General features: G+C 45.8%; 2 protein-coding genes across 6 annotated transcripts in view; one reads left to right on the forward strand and one right to left on the reverse strand.

Annotated features, from left to right (window-relative positions):
* The window catches only part of GABRG3 (gamma-aminobutyric acid type A receptor subunit gamma3), a 530,709-nt gene that overhangs the window by 476,661 nt on the left and 32,461 nt on the right, over positions 1-21,587 (reverse strand). The window lies entirely within an intron of this gene.
* LOC144576763 (uncharacterized) lies at positions 4,213-9,062 on the forward strand. Its single transcript, XM_078329029.1, has 2 exons — positions 4,213-4,386; positions 8,391-9,062. Exons 1-2 carry the CDS (start codon positions 4,213-4,215, stop codon positions 8,913-8,915), a joined length of 699 nt encoding a protein of 232 aa, XP_078185155.1. The 3' UTR covers positions 8,916-9,062.

A 21,587-nucleotide genomic window follows, 5' to 3' on the forward strand; every position in this document is an offset into this window, starting at 1 on the left:
TGTCCAGCTATGTTCCAGAGCAAAGTCACTCAGGGACCACCGCACAGCTGTCCAGCTATGTTCCAGAGCAAAGTCACTCAGGGACCACTGCACAGCTGTCCAGCTATGTTCCAGAGCAAAGTCACTCAGGGAACACCACACAGCTGTCCAGCTATGTTCCAGAGCAAAGTCACTCAGGGACCACCACACAGCTGTCCAGCTATGTTCCAGAGCAAAGTCACTCAGGGACCACCACACAGCTGTCCAGCTATGTTCCAGAGCAAAGTCACTCAGACCACCACACAGCTGTCCAGCTATGTTCCAGAGCAAAGTCACTCAGGGACCACCACACAGCTGTCCAGCTATGTTCCAGAGCAAAGTCACTCAGGGACCACTGCAAAGCTGTCCAGCTATGTTCCAGAGCAAAGTCACTCAGGGAACACCACACAGCTGTCCAGCTATGTTCCAGAGCAAAGTCACTCAGGCCACCACACAGCTGTCCAGCTATGTTCCAGAGCAAAGTCACTCAGATCACCACACAGCTGTCCAGCTATGTTCCAGAGCAAAGTCACTCAGGGACCACCACACAGCTGTCCAGCTATGTTCCAGAGCAAAGTCACTCAGGGAACACCACACAGCTGTCCAGCTATGTTCCAGAGCAAAGTCACTCAGGGACCACCACACAGCTGTCCAGCTATGTTCCAGAGCAAAGTAATCCAGGGACCACCACACAGCTGTCCAGCTATGTTCCAGAGCAAAGTCACTCAGGGACCACCACACAGCTGTCCAGCTATGTTCCAGAGCAAAGTCACTCAGATCACCACACAGCTGTCCAGCTATGTTCCAGAGCAAAGTCACTCAGGGACCACCACACAGCTGTCCAGCTATGTTCCAGAGCAAAGTCACTCAGGGACCACCACACAGCTGTCCAGCTATGTTCCACAGCAAAGTCACTCAGACCACCACACAGCTGTCCAGCTATGTTCCAGAGCAAAGTCACTCAGGGACCACCACACAGCTGTCCAGCTATGTTCCAGAGCAAAGTCACTCAGGGACCACCACACAGCTGTCCAGCTATGTTCCAGAGCAAAGTCACTCAGGGACCACCACACAGCTGTTCAGCTATGTTCCAGAGCAAAGTCACTCAGGGACCACCACACAGCTGTTCAGCTATGTTCCAGAGCAAAGTCACTCAGGGACCACCACACAGCTGTCCAGCTATGTTCCAGAGCAAAGTCACTCAGGGACCACCACACAGCTGTCCAGCTATGTTCCAGAGCAAAGTCACTCAGATCACCACACAGCTGTCCAGCTATGTTCCAGAGCAAAGTCACTCAGGGACCACCACACAGCTGTCCAGCTATGTTCCAGAGCAAAGTCACTCAGATCACCACACAGCTGTCCAGCTATGTTCCAGAGCAAAGTCACTCAGGGACCACCACACAGCTGTCCAGCTATGTTCCACAGCAAAGTCACTCAGGGACCACCACACAGCTGTCCAGCTATGTTCCAGAGCAAAGTCACTCAGGCCACCACACAGCTGTCCAGCTATGTTCCAGAGCAAAGTCACTCAGGGACCACCACACAGCTGTCCAGCTATGTTCCACAGCAAAGTCACTCAGGGACCACCACACAGCTGTCCAGCTATGTTCCAGAGCAAAGTCACTCAGGGACCACCACACAGCTGTCCAGCTATGTTCCACAGCAAAGTCACTCAGGGACCACCACACAGCTGTCCAGCTATGTTCCAGAGCAAAGTCACTCAGGGACCACCACACAGCTGTCCAGCTATGTTCCAGAGCAAAGTCACTCAGGGACCACCACACAGCTGTCCAGCTATGTTCCAGAGCAAAGTCACTCAGATCACCACACAGCTGTCCAGCTATGTTCCAGAGCAAAGTCACTCAGGGACCACCACACAGCTGTCCAGCTATGTTCCAGAGCAAAGTCACTCAGGCCACCACACAGCTGTCCAGCTATGTTCCAGAGCAAAGTCACTCAGGGACCACCACACAGCTGTCCAGCTATGTTCCACAGCAAAGTCACTCAGGGACCACCACACAGCTGTCCAGCTATGTTCCAGAGCAAAGTCACTCAGGGACCACCACACAGCTGTCCAGCTATGTTCCAGAGCAAAGTCACTCAGGGACCACCACACAGCTGTCCAGCTATGTTCCAGAGCAAAGTCACTCAGATCACCACACAGCTGTCCAGCTATGTTCCAGAGCAAAGTCACTCAGGGACCACCACACAGCTGTCCAGCTATGTTCCAGAGCAAAGTCACTCAGGGACCACCACACAGCTGTCCAGCTATGTTCCACAGCAAAGTCACTCAGACCACCACACAGCTGTCCAGCTATGTTCCAGAGCAAAGTCACTCAGGGACCACCACACAGCTGTCCAGCTATGTTCCAGAGCAAAGTCACTCAGGGACCACCACACAGCTGTCCAGCTATGTTCCAGAGCAAAGTCACTCAGGGACCACCACACAGCTGTCCAGCTATGTTCCAGAGCAAAGTCACTCAGATCACCACACAGCTGTCCAGCTATGTTCCACAGCAAAGTCACTCAGGGACCACCACACAGCTGTCCAGCTATGTTCCAGAGCAAAGTCACTCAGGGACCACCACACAGCTGTCCAGCTATGTTCCAGAGCAAAGTCACTCAGATCACCACACAGCTGTCCAGCTATGTTCCACAGCAAAGTCACTCAGGGACCACCACACAGCTGTCCAGCTATGTTCCAGAGCAAAGTCACTCAGGGACCACCACACAGCTGTCCAGCTATGTTCCAGAGCAAAGTCACTCAGGGACCACCACACAGCTGTCCAGCTATGTTCCAGAGCAAAGTCACTCAGGGACCACCACACAGCTGTCCAGCTATGTTCCAGAGCAAAGTCACTCAGGGACCACCACACAGCTGTCCAGCTATGTTCCACAGCAAAGTCACTCAGACCACCACACAGCTGTCCAGCTATGTTCCGGAGCAAAGTAATCCAGGGACCACCACACAGCTGTCCAGCTATGTTCCAGAGCAAAGTCACTCAGGGACCACCACACAGCTGTCCAGCTATGTTCCAGAGCAAAGTCACTCAGGGACCACCACACAGCTGTCCAGCTATGTTCCAGAGCAAAGTAATCCAGGGACCACCACACAGCTGTCCAGCTATGTTCCAGAGCAAAGTCACTCAGATCACCACACAGCTGTCCAGCTATGTTCCAGAGCAAAGTCACTCAGGGACCACCACACAGCTGTCCAGCTATGTTTCAGAGCAAAGTCACTCAGGGACCACCACACAGCTGTCCAGCTATGTTCCAGAGCGAAGTCACTCAGGGACCACCACACAGCTGTCCAGCTATGTTCCACAGCAAAGTCACTCAGACCACCACACAGCTGTCCAGCTATGTTCCGGAGCAAAGTAATCCAGGGACCACCACACAGCTGTCCAGCTATGTTCCAGAGCAAAGTCACTCAGACCACCACCCAGCTGTCCAGCTATGTTTCAGAGCAAAGTCACTCAGGGACCACCACACAGCTGTCCAGCTATGTTCCACAGCAAAGTCACTCAGGGACCACCACACAGCTGTCCAGCTATGTTCCAGAGCGAAGTAATCCAGGGACCACCACACAGCTGTCCAGCTATGTTCCAGAGCAAAGTCACTCGGCAAAGTTCAGGTGAGTCTATACCCCAATAAAAAATGAGAAACATTGTTCATTGTTATCAATATGACTTAAAGATACATATACATACATACATCACAGAGTTTAAATCCAACTCAAAACACAATGGGATGCTAATAAGTCAAAAAATTACCGTTTCAACTCTGAGGGCATAACATCTGTATAATCACCGGCTGGTCTCTCGGATACCCTATGTCAGAGGCTACCCTGGCCTGGCTCATTTGGCTTTAAGAGAAAGCAGTTTCTCTCTTGCTGGCAGCAAAGGAACTGAGCAAGCCTGATAACGAGATGGCTGAGCCCGCGGACCTCTGAGTCAGGGGCTGACGTCCTCTGAAAGGAGGGTATTCCCTTCACCCTGCACTCAGGGACTGACAAAGGACGGGGCGGAGCCAATTCCGGAGTATTTCTGCCCGGGAGGAGTATGAACAACTCCTGAACCTTTCCCCACGAAACAGACTTTCTATAGAAACAGGGTGTAGTACGTGCATCCTTCGACTGCGCCGAAGAACTGAGCACGCACAGGCGGAATTCCACGCGCTACTTCTGGGACAATGAATGGCACCTCTGAGCGCTCCGTCTCCTGGAAAACTGACATCCGCTGGCCTGTGTCCTGGGCAGTGATCCCCAGAGCTTCGCGTAATGAAACGATGATAACGTTTCATTATCCTCCGTTGGAGGAGTGGGGAATTGGAGCCCACTCTTCCAACGGCCGTCAGCACGGCCAAGTCCTGTGAGCTGCAAGAGCTGCTGGCACTTTGGAAAATGCCCCAACCCAATTTCCTGCACTATCAGTTTCATAAAAGGGGTAGTCTCCAATTTAGACTAAGCTTTGCTAACTACTATGGAAACCAAGTAGCATCTTTCTTCAAATTATCAGATTCAACAGGTGTTCCATTTCTAAACACATTAATCTTTGATTATGTCACACCAAAGTGTGTTAAGTCAGTCAGTTAAGGACCTACTTTTAGGGAGAGACTTTTCTGGTTGTTTCATGCAGCTGATTAGACTTTGAGCTTCCAAAGCTTTCTGTATCATTAAATTAAAAGAACCAACAGACGGCCGGGCGAGGTGGCTCACCCCTGTAATCCCAGCACTTTGGGAGGCCGAGGCGGGTGGATCACGAGGTCAAGAGATCGAGACCATCCTGGTCAACATGGTGAAACCCCATCTCTACTAAAAATACAAAAAAAAATTAGCTGGGCATGGTGGCCCGTGCCTGTAATCCCAACTACTCAGGAGGCTGAGCCAGGAGAATTGCCTGAACCCAGGAGGCTGAGGTTGTGGTGAGCTGAGATCGCACCATTGCACTCCAGCCTGGGTAACAACAGCGAAACTCCGTCTCAAAAAAAGAACCAACAGACATAAAGCCCTAACAGCGTGCAATAAGCAGTAACAGTGCATCGAGGATGTAAGAGACAGAAGTTTGGAATAAGTGTGCACATACACACACTCGCAAAATGCCAAGGAAAATTTAGAGTTTTTACTAGACGGTTTTTTTTTTTTTTTTTTTTTTTGAAACAGAGTCTTGCTCTGTCTCCATCCTGGAGTGCAATTGCAGCTCACTGCAACTTCTGCCTCCCAGGTTTAAGCAATTTTCCTACCTCAGCCTCCCCAGTAGCTGGGATTACAGGCTCCCGCCACCACGCCGGGCTAATTTTCTGTTTTTAGTAGAGACGGAGTTTCAGCATATTAGCCAGGCTGGTCTCAAACTCCTGACCTCAAGTGATCCACCCACCTCGGCCTCCGAAACTCCTGGGATTGCAGGCGTGAGCCACCGTGCGCAGCCAATAGATGCTCTTTTAAGCAGAATCATGCTAACACAAATGAAGCATTGGAAAACCGCCTCTGATGGGAGAAGCCAGGAAGGAGACTGGCCACCAGCAGCTCAAGGTTTATAATTCAAAGACTCAAGACCAAGCTCTGAAAAATGACCTTCCACAAAGTTGCCAAAACCATTCAACGAGGAACAGACAGTCTTTTCAACAAACGATGCTGGGAAAACTGGATACTCCCAGACAAAGGAAGGAAGTCGGACCCTTACCTTATGCCATATACAAAAACAAACTCAAAATGAATTTGAGACCTAGATGTAAGACCTGAACATAGAAAACCACCAGAAGAAAACGGGGGGAAATCTTCTCCACACTGGATTTAAAAACACTCTCTTGCATTATAACACCAAAAGCTCAGGCAAAAAAGGAAAAATAAATGAATTTGATTATAACAGAATTTACAAGTTCTGTGCATATAGGGCACAGCCGAGTGAAAAGGCAGCCCAATGAGTGAGAGAGAACATTTGCAAATCATGTCTCTGATAAACGGATAATATCCAGAATACATAAAGAACGTCTACACCTCAACAACAAACTAACCTGATGTAAACAGCCAAAAAATTTAGACAGACATTTCCCCAAGAAGACACACAGACAGACAACCAGCACGTGAAAACAGCATTGGTTAATAGGGAACTGCAAATCAAAACCACAGAATAATACTGTACACCCATTCGGACGGCTATTACTGAAAACACCAGTGACGGAAAATAACAAGTCCCGGCTCGGGTACCAAGAAATTAGACCCTCGTGCACTGCCCGTGGGAAGAAAAACGACATACCCACCGTGGGAACCACTGGAGGGCAGAAATTAGAATCCTCGTGCACTGCCCGTGGGAAGAAAAACGACATACCCACCGTGGGAACCACTGGAGGGCAGAAATTAGAATCCTCGTGCACTGCCCATGGGAAGAAAAATGACATACCCACCATGGGAACCACTGGAGTGCTTCCTCAAAAACTAAAACACAATGACCACAGAATCCAGGAACTCACTTCTTGGTATACACCCAAAGGAATTAAAAGGAGGAATGAAACAGATATTTGAACAGCTGTGCTAAAAATATCCATTAGCCAAAAGGTAGAAACAAGTGCTCATCAACAGATGAACGGACTTAAAGATGGAGTGCACATATACAATGGCACATGATTGTGCCTTGGAGAGGAAGGACATTGTGATACGTGCCACGACATGGATACACCTGGAGGACACTCTGCTAGTGAAATAAGAGAGTCACAAGAGAGCAAATACTATGATTCCACTTTTATGAGGCTCCTGTGGTCGTCAGATCAGATAGAAAGTGCAATGCTGGTTTCCAGGGACTAGGGAAGGGACGTGGGAGCTGTCTGATGGGTGCGGTTTCAGGGACTAGGGAAGGGACGTGGGAGCTGTCTGATGGGTGGGGTTTCAGGGACTAGGGAAGGGACATGGGAGCTGTCTGATGGGTGGGGTTTCAGGGACTAGGGAAGGGACATGGGAGCCGTCTGATGGGTGGGGTTTCAGGGACTAGGGAAGGGACATGGGAGCCGTCTGATGGGTGGGGTTTCAGGGACTAGGGAAGGGACATGGGAGCCGTCTGATGGGTGGGGTTTCAGGGACTAGGGAAGGGAAAATGGGAGCCGTCTGATGCGTGAGGTTTCAGGGACTAGGGAAGGGACATGGGAGCCGTCTGATGGGTGGGGTTTCAGGGACTAGGGAAGGGAAAATGGGAGCCGTCTGATGGGTGGGGTTTCAGGGACTAGGGAAGGGACATGGGAGCTGTCTGATGGGTGGGGTTTCAGGGACTAGGGAAGGGACATGGGAGCTGTCTGATGGGTGGGGTTTCAGGGACTAGGGAAGGGACATGGGAGCTGTCTGATGGGTGGGGTTTCAGGGACTAGGGAAGGGACATGGGAGCTGTCTGATGGGTGGGGTTTCAGGGACTAGGGAAGGGAAATGGGAGCTGTCTGATGGGTGGGGTTTCAGGGACTAGGGAAGGGAAAATGGGAGCCGTCTGATGTGTGGGGTTTCAGGGACTAGGGAAGGGACTTGGCAGCTGTCTGATAAGTGGGGTTTCAGGGACTAGGGAAGGGACTTGGCAGCTGTCTGATGGGTGGGGTTTCAGGGACTAGGGAAGGGACATGGCAGCTGTCTGATGGGTGGGCTTTCAGGGACTAGGGAAGGGACATGGCAGCTGTCTGATGGGTGGGCTTTCAGGGACTACGGAAGGGACATGGGAGCTGCTGATGGGTGGGGTTTCAGGGACTAGGGAAGGGACATGGCAGCTGTCTGATGGGTGGGCTTTCAGGGACTAGGGAAGGGACATGGCAGCTGTCTGATGGGTGGGCTTTCAGGGACTAGGGAAGGGACATGGCAGCTGTCTGATGGGTGGGCTTTCAGGGACTACGGAAGGGACATGGGAGCTGCTGATGGGTGGGGTTTCAGGGACTAGGGAAGGGACATGGGAGCTGCTGATGGGTGGGGTTTCAGGGACTAGGGAAGGGACATGGGAGCTGCTGATGGGTGGGGTTTCAGGGACTAGGGAAGGGACATGGGAGCTGTCTGACGGGTGGGGTTTCAGGGACTAGGGAAGGGACATGGGAGCTGCTGATGGGTGGGGTTTCAGGGACTAGGGAAGGGACATGGGAGCTGCTGATGGGTGGGGTTTCAGGTCTGCGAGATGAAGAGTTCTGGGGATGGATGGCGTTGGGGATTACACAGCCGTGTGAACAGACCTACTGCCACTGAACTGTAACAATAGTCAAGAAGGCACATTTTGTGTTACGTGTATTTTGCTACAATCTAATGAACCCTAAGCAGCCAAGAGAAGTTTGGGCACACGAAGGTAGAAAAGCCAGAAATGGGGTGCTGGGGAGCAATTATCTGAGCGAAGAAAGCAGATCCTGTTTTTTAAAAGTATAAAATACGGAGAAACCAAGTCGCAAGTGGAGCTGTCCTAGCGCCTAGCTCTCTCCCGGCCGCAGAGCTGGCCGCCCATGGGGAGACGCAGAGTCTGGATGATCTCTCTAACACCTCTCGGTCAACTTCAGAAGTGTATAAGATCAGCTTTATCTTTCCAAATGGAGACAAGTATGATGGTGACTGTACAAGAACATCTTCTGGAACCTATGAGAGAAATGGAATAGGTATTCATACCACTCCTAATGGGATTGTCTACACGGGAAGCTGGAAAGATGACAAGATGAATGGTTTTGGAAAACTTGAGCATTTTTCAGGAGCAGTATATGAAGGACAATTTAAGGATAACATGTTTCATGGCGTGGGGACTTACACATTCCCAACTGGGGCAAAATATGTTGGAAATTTCAATGAAAACAGGGTGGAAGGTGAAGGGGAATATACTGATATCCAAGGACTAGAATGGAGTGGTAACTTTCATTTTACAGCTGCTCCAGACCTGAAATTAAAGCTTCACATGTAGATGTTCTTCACATGTAGATATAATGTTACATTAAAGTTTAAATGTAGTATTTGAAGCTTTCAGTTGTAAGGAAAGCAACTAAATCTGCTCTTGGAAGTGACTTCATACACTACCCCTATAAATTTGCCAATAAAACCATCATTTACACCTTTAAAAAAAAAAAAAAAAAAAAAAAAGTATAAAATACGGATGACACTGAGTCCCAAACATTTAGAATGGATTCTTCCTTTCAATTCTACCGTATCTGGTTGCTCTTATTTCCTGAGAATTCAGAATCAGTACGTCTGAGGAGAATCATAAACTCCTAAGTCGTGCGACATAAGTGAACCTCGCAAAGACACACTGGTTGCACCTCTGCAAGCATCAGCCCACCTGCTCCGCAGACCGATCTAGGTGGCCCTAAGGGGAGCACATGGGCTGCCTTTTCTCCTAGCCTCTGTCACGAAACCAAGGCAGACCTAGGCTTGTCTGACGCACAGGGCTCTCCACGGTCACCTTCATCCTGGAAAAGGCCAGTGAGGAGAGCTTGGTGGAGGACCGTGTGAACGATCTTGATGAGCTGAGGAGGCAGCCCCAATGGGAAGGGGGACCTGGCAGCAGCCTTGCTGGGGAAGGAACGCAGGGCTGGGCCAGTCTGTCTGTGGACGGACCTAGAGGCAAGTGCGAAAAACTGGGGGTGAGCAGGTGCTTTGTCTAAGGAATCCTGTCATGGTCAAAAGGGAATAAATAGGAGGTTCCCCAACATCAATTCCTTTGGGACTTGACATCTAAAATCACATTTAGTACAGGACCAGATGCCTGCTAAACTCACTCAGCCCCTCTCCTGATGGTCTTCATGTGGTAATAAATGTCTCCTGGGCCAGGTGCGGTGGCTCACACCTGTAATCCCAGCACTTTGGGAAGCTAAGGTGGGTGGATCACAAGGTCAAGAGATCAAGACCATCCTGGTCAACATGGTGAAACCCCATCTCTACTAAAAATACAAAAAATTAGCTGGGCATGGTGGTGTGTGCCTGTAATCCCAGCTACTCGGGAGGCTGAGGCAGGAGAATTGCCTGAACCCAGGAGGCGGAGGTTGCGGTGAGCCGAGATCGCGCCATTGCACTCCAGCCTGGCTAACAAGAGCGAAACTCCGTCTCAAAAAAAAAAGTTCAATAAATGTATCCTTTTGCTAACTTTGATGGTTCCCTATTTGGCCCCGGGCCCCCTGAAGTGGGCACAGATGTTATTTAATAGGTGGGTTAATAAATAAGCTGTGTCCTTCTAAAATGAGGTTCATCCCCAGCATGGTTCATAACAAGACTACAAGAAGGCTGGTCTGATTCTAGACATTCTCCTAACCTTTTCAATGTGAAGTGGCAAGTGGATTGAGCTGCCTTCTCAAAACCTCCAGAAGTTTCTCTCTAAAGCCAGGCTTAGGACAGCATGATTTACTTCACAAAAATTGAGGAGAGGGGAACAAAGAAGTCATGCTTGGCTCAGCACCGGTTCATGGGACGCGGATTCTGCAGTCAACCCCTCAGGGGAAGGTGGTGGGGCAGAAGGCCATCCCAGCAGGACTGAACCCCCGGATTTACACATGCCAGGACTGAACCCCCGGATTTACACATGCCCCCAGAGCATGGAAGAAGGGACAGGCACCCAGGACCACAGGGCCAGTCATCACAGTCACTTAGTTCTTTTTGAGTTGAGTCTTTTGATTAATAACTCTTACAAAAGATAGTTCTCATGCGGAGTTTTAAATTTATTTTTTACTTATTTATTTTGAGGCAGGGTCTCACTGTGCTGCCCACGCTGCAGGGCAGTGGTGCCATCAGGCTCACTGCAGCCTTGACCTCCTGGGCTCAGGCAATCCTCCCATCTCAGCCTCCTAAGTAACTGGGACTACAGGCACACACCAACATATCAGGCTAATTTTTAAAGCTTTTTGTAGAAACAGGGTCTTTCTAGGTTGCCCAGGCTGGTCTTGAACTTCCAGATTCAAGCAGTCTTACCACTCGGGCCTCCCGAAGTGCTGGGATTACAGGAGTGATCGATGAGACCCAGGCATAAATTTCGAGTAAGTGTCTGGGGTCTTTCAGGGAAATTAACTTTACACACAGGAGTGGAGGAGAAAAGATGTCTTTCCTTTCTCTGAATCCCCTCGTGACATGATCAGTTCCTATTTTAAGTTGTGGCTTCTGTTAGCATCCTCAATGAGAAAAGCTGGTCCTTGGAGGGCAGGTCTGTGTGACTCACCCTCACCCTTCAAACGGCAGCGTAGGTGACCCCTAGATGTTGCATAAGTAAAAAACTGCAGTTGTAAAGTTGCTACAATAACTTAACTTCACATGCTAAATGCTCATGAGCTTGCCAGTTGCAACAGAAAGAATACATTCTTTTCTTTTTCGATGATACATAATGGACGTACTCGTTTTTGGGATACACGTGATCATATATTTATATAGTCTATCAAGATAAAATCAGTGTCACCGGAATATCCACTGCCTTGCAGATGTAAACATCTGAATTATTCTTTTCAGTTATTTCGAAACAGACAATAGATCATCATGAATGACAGTCACCTCACCGATTAGCACCGTCTTAATTTTGAAGGAGAGTAATTTTTAAGTGTCCCTTAGAACACGACGATTACAAGCCGACCCAAGCGCTCAAGTGGGCAAACAGCCGGCAGAAGATCATCTGAGACAAAGAGGTTTCCGGAAATAATCATCTGTTACAACAAACGTTAAAACTGACCTCCACGGAGAGGAAAATGTAGAGAGACGTCGAGAGAGCAAATGAAACCACCAGTGTTCCTTCATAAACAAGCAGGAGACAGAAGACAGTAGAAACGGAGATTCACGCAGACGAGCTGCAGGACCGACAGGGGCAGCCAGGAACAAAAGGGTGGACGGGGGAGAGGCCAAGGTGTTCACAGCTGTCCACGCCGGGAAATTCCTCAAGCGCTGGCCCAGACCAGCAGCGGGCATGAGGCCCGGAGACCCTAAGGAATCCTGAGCAGACGTGTCAAGTGAGGCGACACGGCCACAGAGGCTGCAGCCTGGCTGCAGAGGGGCTCAGCTGCTCCCCATTTCAATAATCTCAAAAAGCTTCTTCACATCTCCGTGCCTCAGTGCCCCTCGGTGGAAGATAGGCTGATAACAGAACCTAATTACACACTGGGGTATCGGGCCGGGCTGTTACATAGTAAAGAGTGGGCGCTCAGTCAGTTTTTAGCTACGGTTGTTAAGGTCCCTGGAATTAAAGGAAGAACAGAATGCCAAAATACTGCATTTGCTGCCTTTCAAATAATGTTTATCTTTAAAAGTCACCTAGGCACTTAGGTTTCTATTTTTCCATGACAGGAGTAAAGATGATTTAAGTATTTAAATATCAGCACATGAATTTTCAGAAGACGAATAAATAACATCAACCCTCATGCCCACAAGGCAAAAAAGGTTCTTCCAATAACTGGGAACCGCCCTTCAATCCTTCCTGCCTTTGGGGACAAGGGTGGGGAATGGGGGCTCATCTGTCCCTTCCCTTTTCCTAAACTCAGAGTCCCACCGAACACAATGAGGTACTAGGTGGAGGACGCCCCACACCCGTCACCAACCTTCCTTTCGGTCCTGCCTTCTCTCCCTCCGCCTCCACAGACAGAAGGGTGATCGGATTTATTATTTTTTTTTTTTTTTTGAGACCGAGTTTTGCTCTTGTTACCCAGGCTGGAGTGCAATGGCGCGATCTCAGCTCTCCGCAACCTCCACCTCCTGGGTTCAGGCAATTCTCCTGCCTCAGCCTCCCGAGTAGCTGGGATTGCAGGCAGGCACCACCGTGCCCAGCTAATTTTTTGTATTTTTAGTAGAGACGGGGTTTCACCATGTTGACCAGGATGGTCTCCATCTCTTGACCTCGTGATCCACCTGCCTCGGCCTCCCAAAGTGCTGGGATTACAGGCTTGAGCCACCGCGCCCAGCCCCGGATTTATTAAATAGCACTGTGATGAGCACTTTGCATTCAATCAGGATGTGATCGCCTTCCTGTTCCCGTTCTACAGAGAGGAAGGTAAAATCTGAGTGAGGAGTGACTTACGCAGGATTCCGCAGCTTCAGCAAAGCACAGAATCCAGGGTTCCACCGGCAACCTCCTGCAGTTTTCTATTTCAGTGGTGAGGCTTAACGGGACTCTAGGGAACAAACACTGATGGGATAGTACTGTTTCTTATCATTATCACGGCAAATAATCTTTCAAGGATTTTTTAAACACAAGTACTCTGTCTCTGATGATTATATTAAACCTATCCATAGCATCGCAGTGAAGATGTGTTTTCAAATGCTTGTTTTCTAACTTGCTAAGTGGAGGAATTTGGGTATAAAGTACATAGGATAAGGCCGGGCGCGGTGGCTCACACCTATAATCCCAGCACTTCGGGAGGCCGAGGCGGGTGGATCACGAGGTCAAGAGATTGAGACCATCCTGGTCAACATGGTGAAACCCCGTCTCTACTAAAAATACAAAAATTAGCTGGGCATGGTGGCACGTGCCTGTAATCCCAGCTACTCAGGAGGCTGAGGCAGGAGAATTGCCTGAACCCAGGAGGCGGAGGTTGCGGTGAGCCGAGATCGCGCCATTGCACTCCAGCCTGGGTAACAAGAGCGAAACTCCGTCTCAAAAAAAAAAAAGAAAAAAAAAGTACATAGGATAAGCAAACCTGGTCAATATTGCAGTTTTGCCAGTGCCGAATCCATGCAAAAATGTCCTCCGTGGTATCAGAACCTGAGATGATGAAGTCGCTGTCACTGCTCAGTTAAGGTCCTATTTGGCCAATTTACTTGGCTCAGACCCTTAATTCCATTTCCATTAATCCCAGAACTATAGATGCCAAGTCTAAAGCCCTCGCTCCTTTCCCAAACACCCTTTAAACATGTGACGTCCGGGAGGCCAGCAAGAGCTGACAAAGATCAGAATGAGGCTGTCGTCATTTCACTACGGGTCAGACACGGCGAGTAACATGAATGGAGGCAAACTATGACACGCTACATTTCTGTACCGCCATATAAAAATTTACTACTAAAGACCTTGAGCATTCCTCTTCTCAAATGAATAAAATCACTGCTGCCAAGTTCGGAACCACAAACCCTTCAGAGCACTGATGGGCAGGTGCCTGAAAGCTCAGGTCTCAATTTCCACCTCGGAAAAGGGTTTGATGGGAAGAACAGAAGAGAACTGAGGAAGGCACCTGCCAAGTCTAGTCGGGTTATAAATGTCACCCTAAAGTAGCCATAGGGCCTTGAGAAAGTCACTGAAGTTTGATGGGGCTCATTTTCTCCATCTATGAACTGAAAATATGAAGTGAGTTCTTCTTCCAACCACGAGTTCTGTTCGTTGTAACAGGAAAGATCAGTTTTTAACAAACTCCCTTCCACCACCCGGCAGGGAAAGCAGAAGTGCACTGAGCAGCACAGCTCTCAGTTCACAGCAGGCGTGAAGGGCTAACCGCACTCCACCTTTAAACAGTGAAAGACGGATAGGAAAGGCCACGGCGCCTGACAAACCCCACTGTACCTGAGTGGTATGAACGAAGTAACACCAGCAAGATGGCAGAGTGGGAAGCCCCAGAGCCTACTTTCCACAGGAAGCCACTGACGTCACCACACCATGCAGACCACCCGCCCCTGTGAGAAATCTAGAATGCCATTCGGCGGTCTCTGCAGCACCCCTGGCCAGTGCAAAGCAGCCACATGGAAGTCCCCGCAGGAAAACTGGCCCACACGTGCCAGAGTGCCTCCCCCTAGTACCACAGGGCGCGTTGAGAACACTCCCAACTTCTCCCTGAGGAAAGAAAGAAAAGAGTAGAAAATACTCAACATTCTGAGATTGTGTGGGGCTGACAAGGGGCTGGTTTCTGTGTTCTGTGACTCTAAGCGCTGCCGCACCGCCAAAGAAACTGCAACACCACAGACTGACACCAGAGGGAGAGTCTGAGTAGAAAGCAGCATGTCCCTCAATGATTAACCTGCCGCAAAAGTAATTGCGGTTCTTGGCAGTTCCTCTTGCACCAACTTAATACATTAAGGGTGCAAGTCCAGAAAAGGCTTTAGCGGTCTCCAGGGTCTCCGGCCATGCTGACTGGCCAAAGTCCTTCCTGCAAGGACCCACAGCACAAAGACGGGGCTCGCAGTAACAAATTAAATATCCCGAAACTAACCCTAAAGATGCAGGAATGCACGAATCAGCAAAGGATTCGAAGTAATTGTCACAAGGATGTTCCATGACATAAAAGAGGGCACAGATGGAAACTGATGAAAGGTTTTTTTTTTAATGACCAAAAAAGAATATCAGAAAAGAGACAGACACTAAGGACAAGAGCCGAACCTAACTGCTGGGACTGAGGAATACACTAAATGAACTTTGTCACGGGAAGTATTCAACAGCACACTTGACCAGACAGAAGGAAGAACCAGTTAATTCAAGAACAGGACTTTCTAAATCACCAAGACAAAGCAGCAAAGACGAAAAAGAGTGAAGAAAAGTGGAAGGTGTAAGGGACTTACACAGTGTTGGGCAGAACAATAAATGCATGATGGGAATTTAAAAGAAAGGAGGAGGAAAGAGACTATTTGAAGAAATAATGGCTGAAAACTTCCCAAATCTGAGGGAAAAATGGAATACATAATCAAGAAGCTAAAATAACCGTAAGTAGGATAAAAATAAAGAGATCTACAAAGAGACATGTCATAACCAACTGTCAAAACTCACGGACAACGAGAATCTTGAAGGCGGGAAGAGAAAAGTGACTCATCATGTACAAGGGAGCTCGTATTAGATTATAGCCTGATTTCTCACAGATCAGAATGAAGTTGGGTAACATATTCTAAATGCTGGAAGGAAAAAAAAACATCAACCAAGAATACTACATCTGGCAAAACTCTCCCTGAAAAATGAGTAGAATGTAAGACATTCTCAGGTAAAGCAAAGCTGCAGTGATAGAGCCACCGCACTCCAGCCTGGGTGACAGAGTCAGACTTCTCTAAAGAAAGAAAAGAAAAGCTGAGACAGTTCATCATGACTAGAGCTGCTGTGTAAGAAATGGTGAAAGTGGTCCTTCAAATTGAAGTGGAAGAAAAATAAACAGCAACACTAAACCATATAAATATCTAGAAATTACTGGTAAATCTGGTCTAGCATTGAGAAAACGAAAGCATACAAACTAATTATAAAACTATGTTAATGCACACACAGTATACAAAGAGGTAACTGGAGTCATCGGTAAGATAAAGTGTGGGCAGACAAGTCTTAAAGAGAAGCCAAGACTTAAGACTTGTTAAAACGAGTCTTAACAATTGTAAGAAGATTTAAATTATTCAAAATGTTTTATTTGCCCACAATGGAATGAAACAAGAAATCAACAGCAGAAGAAACAGAATTTTTATATGCAACTGAAATTATCAGTTTAAAAGAGACTTATAATTTTTAGATATTTCATATAATTGTAATGGTAACCAGGAGGAAAATATCTATAGAATATACACAAAGGAAAATGAAAAGGGAATCAAAACATGTCACTCAAAAAAATCAAACACAAAAGAAAGTGAGCAGCAAGAGAGGAAGGGTGGGGACAGAAAGGCATGACACATGCAGGAAAAAAATTAACAAAATGGCAATAGTAGGTCCTTCCCTCGCGGTAACTACTTTCTATGTAAATGGATTACAACCCTAATTAAAACATACAGATTGACTACATGGAGTTTAAAAAGATCAAAGTACAGGCTGTCTACAAGAGACTCACACTTTACATCTAAGGACACACACAGAGGCTAAAAGGGAAGATGTTCTATGCAGATGGGAACCTGAAGAGCATGGGCGACTACATTTACATTGTACGAAAGAGCCTTTAAGTCAAAAACTGTCACAAGACACAAAGAAGATTGTTATTCAGTAATAAAAGGGTCCATTCACCAGGAAGATACAACACCCGTAAGTATATATACACCTAATATGAGAGTTCCGAATTTATAAGGCAAACACCGGCAGAGCTCAAGAGAGAACCGACAGCAGCACAGGAATAGTATTTCCACTTCCAGCTTTGGAAAGAACCAGACTGAAGATAAGCAAAGAAACGAAGGGCTTGAACACCACCACAAACCAATTAGACCTAACGGACATTCCAAACGCTCCACCCAACAGCAGCAAAAGGCACCTTCTCCTCAAGTGCAGAGAGACATTCTCAAACGTCCAGGGCGTGTGAGGCCACAAAACAAGTTTTAACCATTTAAGACTTAAATCACTCTAAGTATTTTAACTGAACGCAATGAAATGAAACAAATCAACAGTGGAAGCAAAACAGAAAAATTCCCAAATATATGGAAATTGAATAACTTAACTCTTAACCAGGGTCAAAGGAGAAATCAGGTAACTGAGAAAATATATGAAGACAAATGAAGAATACACAGGATATCAAAACTTGTGTCCTACAACAAAAGCAGTACAAAGGGAGAAATTTATAGCAGTAAAGACTTAACATTAAAAAAAAAAAAAGAAAAACCTCAAATCAACCATGTAGGTTTATACCGTCAAAAAACTAGAAAAAAATAAAATTTAAAAAGTGACGGAAGAAAGTAAATAATAAAAACTGTACAGAGATAAATAAAATAGCAAATAGAAAAACAATAGAAAAAAAATCAACAAAACCAAGAGCTGGTTCTTCAAAAAGATTAATGAAATGCATAAACCCTTAGCTAGACTAAGAAAAAAATGAGAGAAGACTCAAATGCCTATACTTAAAAATGAAAGACTGTTACAACTGCTGTCACAGAAGTAAAAAGGATTGTGAGACTATTAGCAATAACTGTATGCCGACAAACTCCATAAACTACACAAAATAAATATTCTTAGACGCATCCAACCTACCAAGACTCATTCACGAAACAATAAAAAATCCTGACCAGGCACGGCGGCTCACATCTGTAATCCCAGCACTTTGGGAGGCCAAGGCAGGTAAACCCCTTGAGCCTAGGAGTTTAAGACCAGCCTGAATAATATGGCAAAACTCCCTATCTACAAAAAATATAAAAATTAGTCAGGTGAAGTGTGTGCAACACAACTGTGGTACCAGCTACTCAAAAGATTGAGGTGGGAAGACCACATGAGCCCGGCAATGCCAAGACTACAGAGAGCCATGATCACACGCTGCACTCCAGCCTAGGTGACTGAGCGAGACCCTGTCTCAAAAAAAAAAAAAAAAAAAGAAAGAAAGAAAAAAACTTAAGCAACCGATACGATCTATAACTAGTGAGGACACTGGATCAGTAACAAAAACTTCCTGTCACTGAAAGGCTCAAGACCAGGTGGCTTCACCAGGGATTGCTACCAAACACTTAAGGAAGAATAAGCACTAATCCTTCTTAAATGCTGCCAATAAATAAATAAATAAATAAATAAACAGGAAGAATACTTCCAGACTCATTCTACGAGGCCAGCATTACTGTGACAGCAAAGGCAGACAACGTCAAAAAAAACCGTGGTGGCTCAAGCCTGTAGTCCCAGCACTTTGGGAGGCCGAGGCGGGTGGATCACGAGGTCAAGAGATCGAGACCGTCCTGGTCAACATGGTGAAACCCTGTCTCTACTAAAAATACAAAAAAATTAGCTGGGCATGGTGGCGCGTGCCTGTAATCCCAGCTACTCAGGAGGCTGAGGCAGGAGAATTGCCTGAACCCAGGAGGCGGAGGTTGCGGTGAGCCGAGATCGCGCCATTGCACTCCAGCCTGGGTGACAAGAGTGAAACTCCATCTCAAAAAGAAAAAAAAAACAAGTATGGATCAACATCCTTGACACATCTTCATGACAAACCCTCAACAAAATACTAGAAAACAGAATTCAACAGCACTTTAAAACTGTTATACACATCGTGGCCAAGTGGGATTTATTCCTGAAATGCAAGGATGGTTCAACATTCCAAAAACATCAATCAATATATTACGCTATATTAACAGAATTAATTTTAAAAACACAATCTCATTGATCCAGAAAAAGTATCTGGCAAAATTCAACAGCGTTTCATTATATAAAGCACTCAGTAGCGTAGGAATAGAGGGAAAGTACCTCAGAACGATAAAGGCCATACATAAGAAGCCCACAGCCAACTTCATTCTTTATGGCTAAAAGCTTTTTCCTAAGATTAGGAACAGGAGATGAATGCTTGCATCCACTGCTTCTATTCAACATAATCCTCGAAGATATTCTGCTCGAAAAGAAATAACGCCATCCAAATTGGAAAAGAAGTAGCATTTTCTCTATTCACAGACATGATCTTAGATGTAGAAAACTCTAAAAATTGCATATGCGCGCACACACACACACACACACTAGAACTAATAAATTCAGCAAAGTTGCTGAATAAAATAAAAACTCAAAAATCAGTTAAAACAATTGTTTGTTAATCCAAACAATCAAATAACAAACAAAACAGAAGTTAATGAAAGAACTCCAACTACAATAGCATTAAAAATAATAAAATACTTAAGAATAACCTAGAGAGGCAAAGGACTTATACACTAAAAACTACAAAACACTGCTGGTAGAAATTAAAGAAATTAAGTAGAAATTAAGTAAAAAGACATTTTGCTTTCACAGCTCGGAAGGCCTAATATTGTTAACATGTCAATCCTATTCAAAGCAATGCAGAGATTCGATATAATTCCTATAAAACTGCCAATAGCATGTTCGGCAGAAATAGAAAAGCCAATACCAAAATTATATGGAATCTCAAGGGACTTCAAATAGTCAAAACAATCTTGAAAAGAAAAAAGAAAAGAAGAAAAGTTGGAGGTCTCACACTTAATGGTTTGAAAACTTACTAAAAATCAAACGGTGATACTGGTATAAAGACACATATGGAACAGAATAGAGAGCCTGGCGTTAAATCTTTGCATAAAGCAGCCAAATGAATTTCAACAATGAGGCCAAGACTAGAAAACGAGCAAAGAACAGTTTCCTCAATAAATGGTACAGAGACTGCTGTATATCCACACGCAAAATAATAAGGTAGGACTCTTACCCTTAAACCATATACAAAAGGCAACTCAAAATGGATCAAAAGCCTAAATATGAGACCAAAAACTCTAAAACTCCTATGAGAAAACAGGGGGAAAGATTCCTTATATTGAATTTGGTAATAATTTCTTGGATGCGACAGTAAAAGCTCAGGAAACAAGCAAAAATAGACAAGGGGACTATGTCAAACTTAAAACTCCTGCACGTCTCAACAGCCAAGACTTACAAGCAACAGAAGCGTCAATCAACAGGTGAATGAACACACCTATGGTATTTTTCAGCCATATAAAATAAAGAAATCCTGTCATGTTTTACAACGTGATGAGCTTTGAGGACACTATGTGAAGGGAAATAAGCCAATCATAAAAGGACAAATACTGTAAGATTCTACTCATCTGAAGTATCTTAAAGTAGTCAGAAACCCAGATGTGAAGTCCTATTAGTCTGTTACAGCTCATAAGCCTCACTAGTACAAAATACGTTATTTTACATTGAACTTTCGAGTGTCTTTCACCTTCCAATTTATTTTTACAATTCAAACATTTCCAGGATTATGAACTGTACCTTTTAACAGCCTCCTTTTTAAGTGTAAGTGGCAAGTAAATCTCATCTTTGCCTTTCTGCTTGCCACCGTTCATTCAGCAAATAATTACCGGATGGCTGCTGGGCTATACAGAGTTCCAGCAGCTGAGGACAGAGTGTAACCAGGACATGAAGTCCCCACTTCTCCAGCATTTAAACCGTAGTGGGTAAAACAGAGATTAAGCAAGTAAGCTAATCGGTAAAGCAGCTGTCTTTTGTAATTATCAGAACTGTGAGAGGAATAAAACCAGGTACTGAGGTAAAAAGAGTGGCTACGGTGTGGGGAACAGAGCCTACCTGTCGAGCTCCTATAGCCTTGAGAAAGCACACAAGCCAACAGCATCTACTGTGTGACAAAGAGAATATATATGTAATTCATCCCACAAAAATATATTGAGATTTTAAAATATACTTGTACAGATACAGATATACGTATAGTCAAGAATTTCCCAAAAGTGATGAAAAACATCAAATCACAGATCTGAGCACTTCGTCAAATCCAAGAATGATAAACATTAAGAAAACCAAACCACTGAAAAGTCCATAAAGAAAAAAATCTTAAGAGGAGCCCAGCAAAAGGTACATGGCGTAAAAAATAAAGATCACTAGATCACGGCTGATCTCTTATAAGAAACAATAGAAACCAAAAAAAACAATGGTGTGAGATTTTTTCAAGTACTGAAAGAAAAAAAAATTAGCCTACAATTCTGTACCCCCAAAAAATGACCTTTAAAAATCAAGATGAAATAAACATCTTCAGACCAAAAAAAAAGAAAATGAGAGAATTCATCTCCATCTGATCTGCAGTATTCAAAATATTTTAGAGTATTCTTTACACCATTAATAAATTACAGCACGTGGAAGCCTGGCTCTACAAGAAGGAAAAAAGAACAGCAGAAAAAGTAAGCTATTTAGTTAACTGCCACTCCCGAGCTCAATGAAAATGTGTCATATCCCTGCTAGGACAAAACATTACACTAAGGGAAAAATACCAACCAACTGGGTACGCTGTCTCTGAGACTCTTACAGTGAAGCAGAGAAAGTAAAATGCAC

This window comes from Callithrix jacchus, chromosome 6 (assembly GCF_049354715.1).
Source record: "Callithrix jacchus isolate 240 chromosome 6, calJac240_pri, whole genome shotgun sequence".
Taxonomy (NCBI): Eukaryota; Metazoa; Chordata; class Mammalia; order Primates; family Cebidae; genus Callithrix; species Callithrix jacchus.

What these genes read in the sequence shown, in the direction of transcription:
- LOC144576763 (XM_078329029.1), top strand. Translation starts at nt 4,213, where the DNA reads ATGAATGGCACCTCTGAGCGCTCCGTCTCCTGGAAAACTGACATCCGC. An exon ending in ACGGCCGTCAGCACGGCCAA is followed by an intron (nt 4,387 to 8,390) that starts GTCCTGTGAGCT and finishes GTTTTTTAAAAG; the next exon opens with TATAAAATACGGAGAAACCA.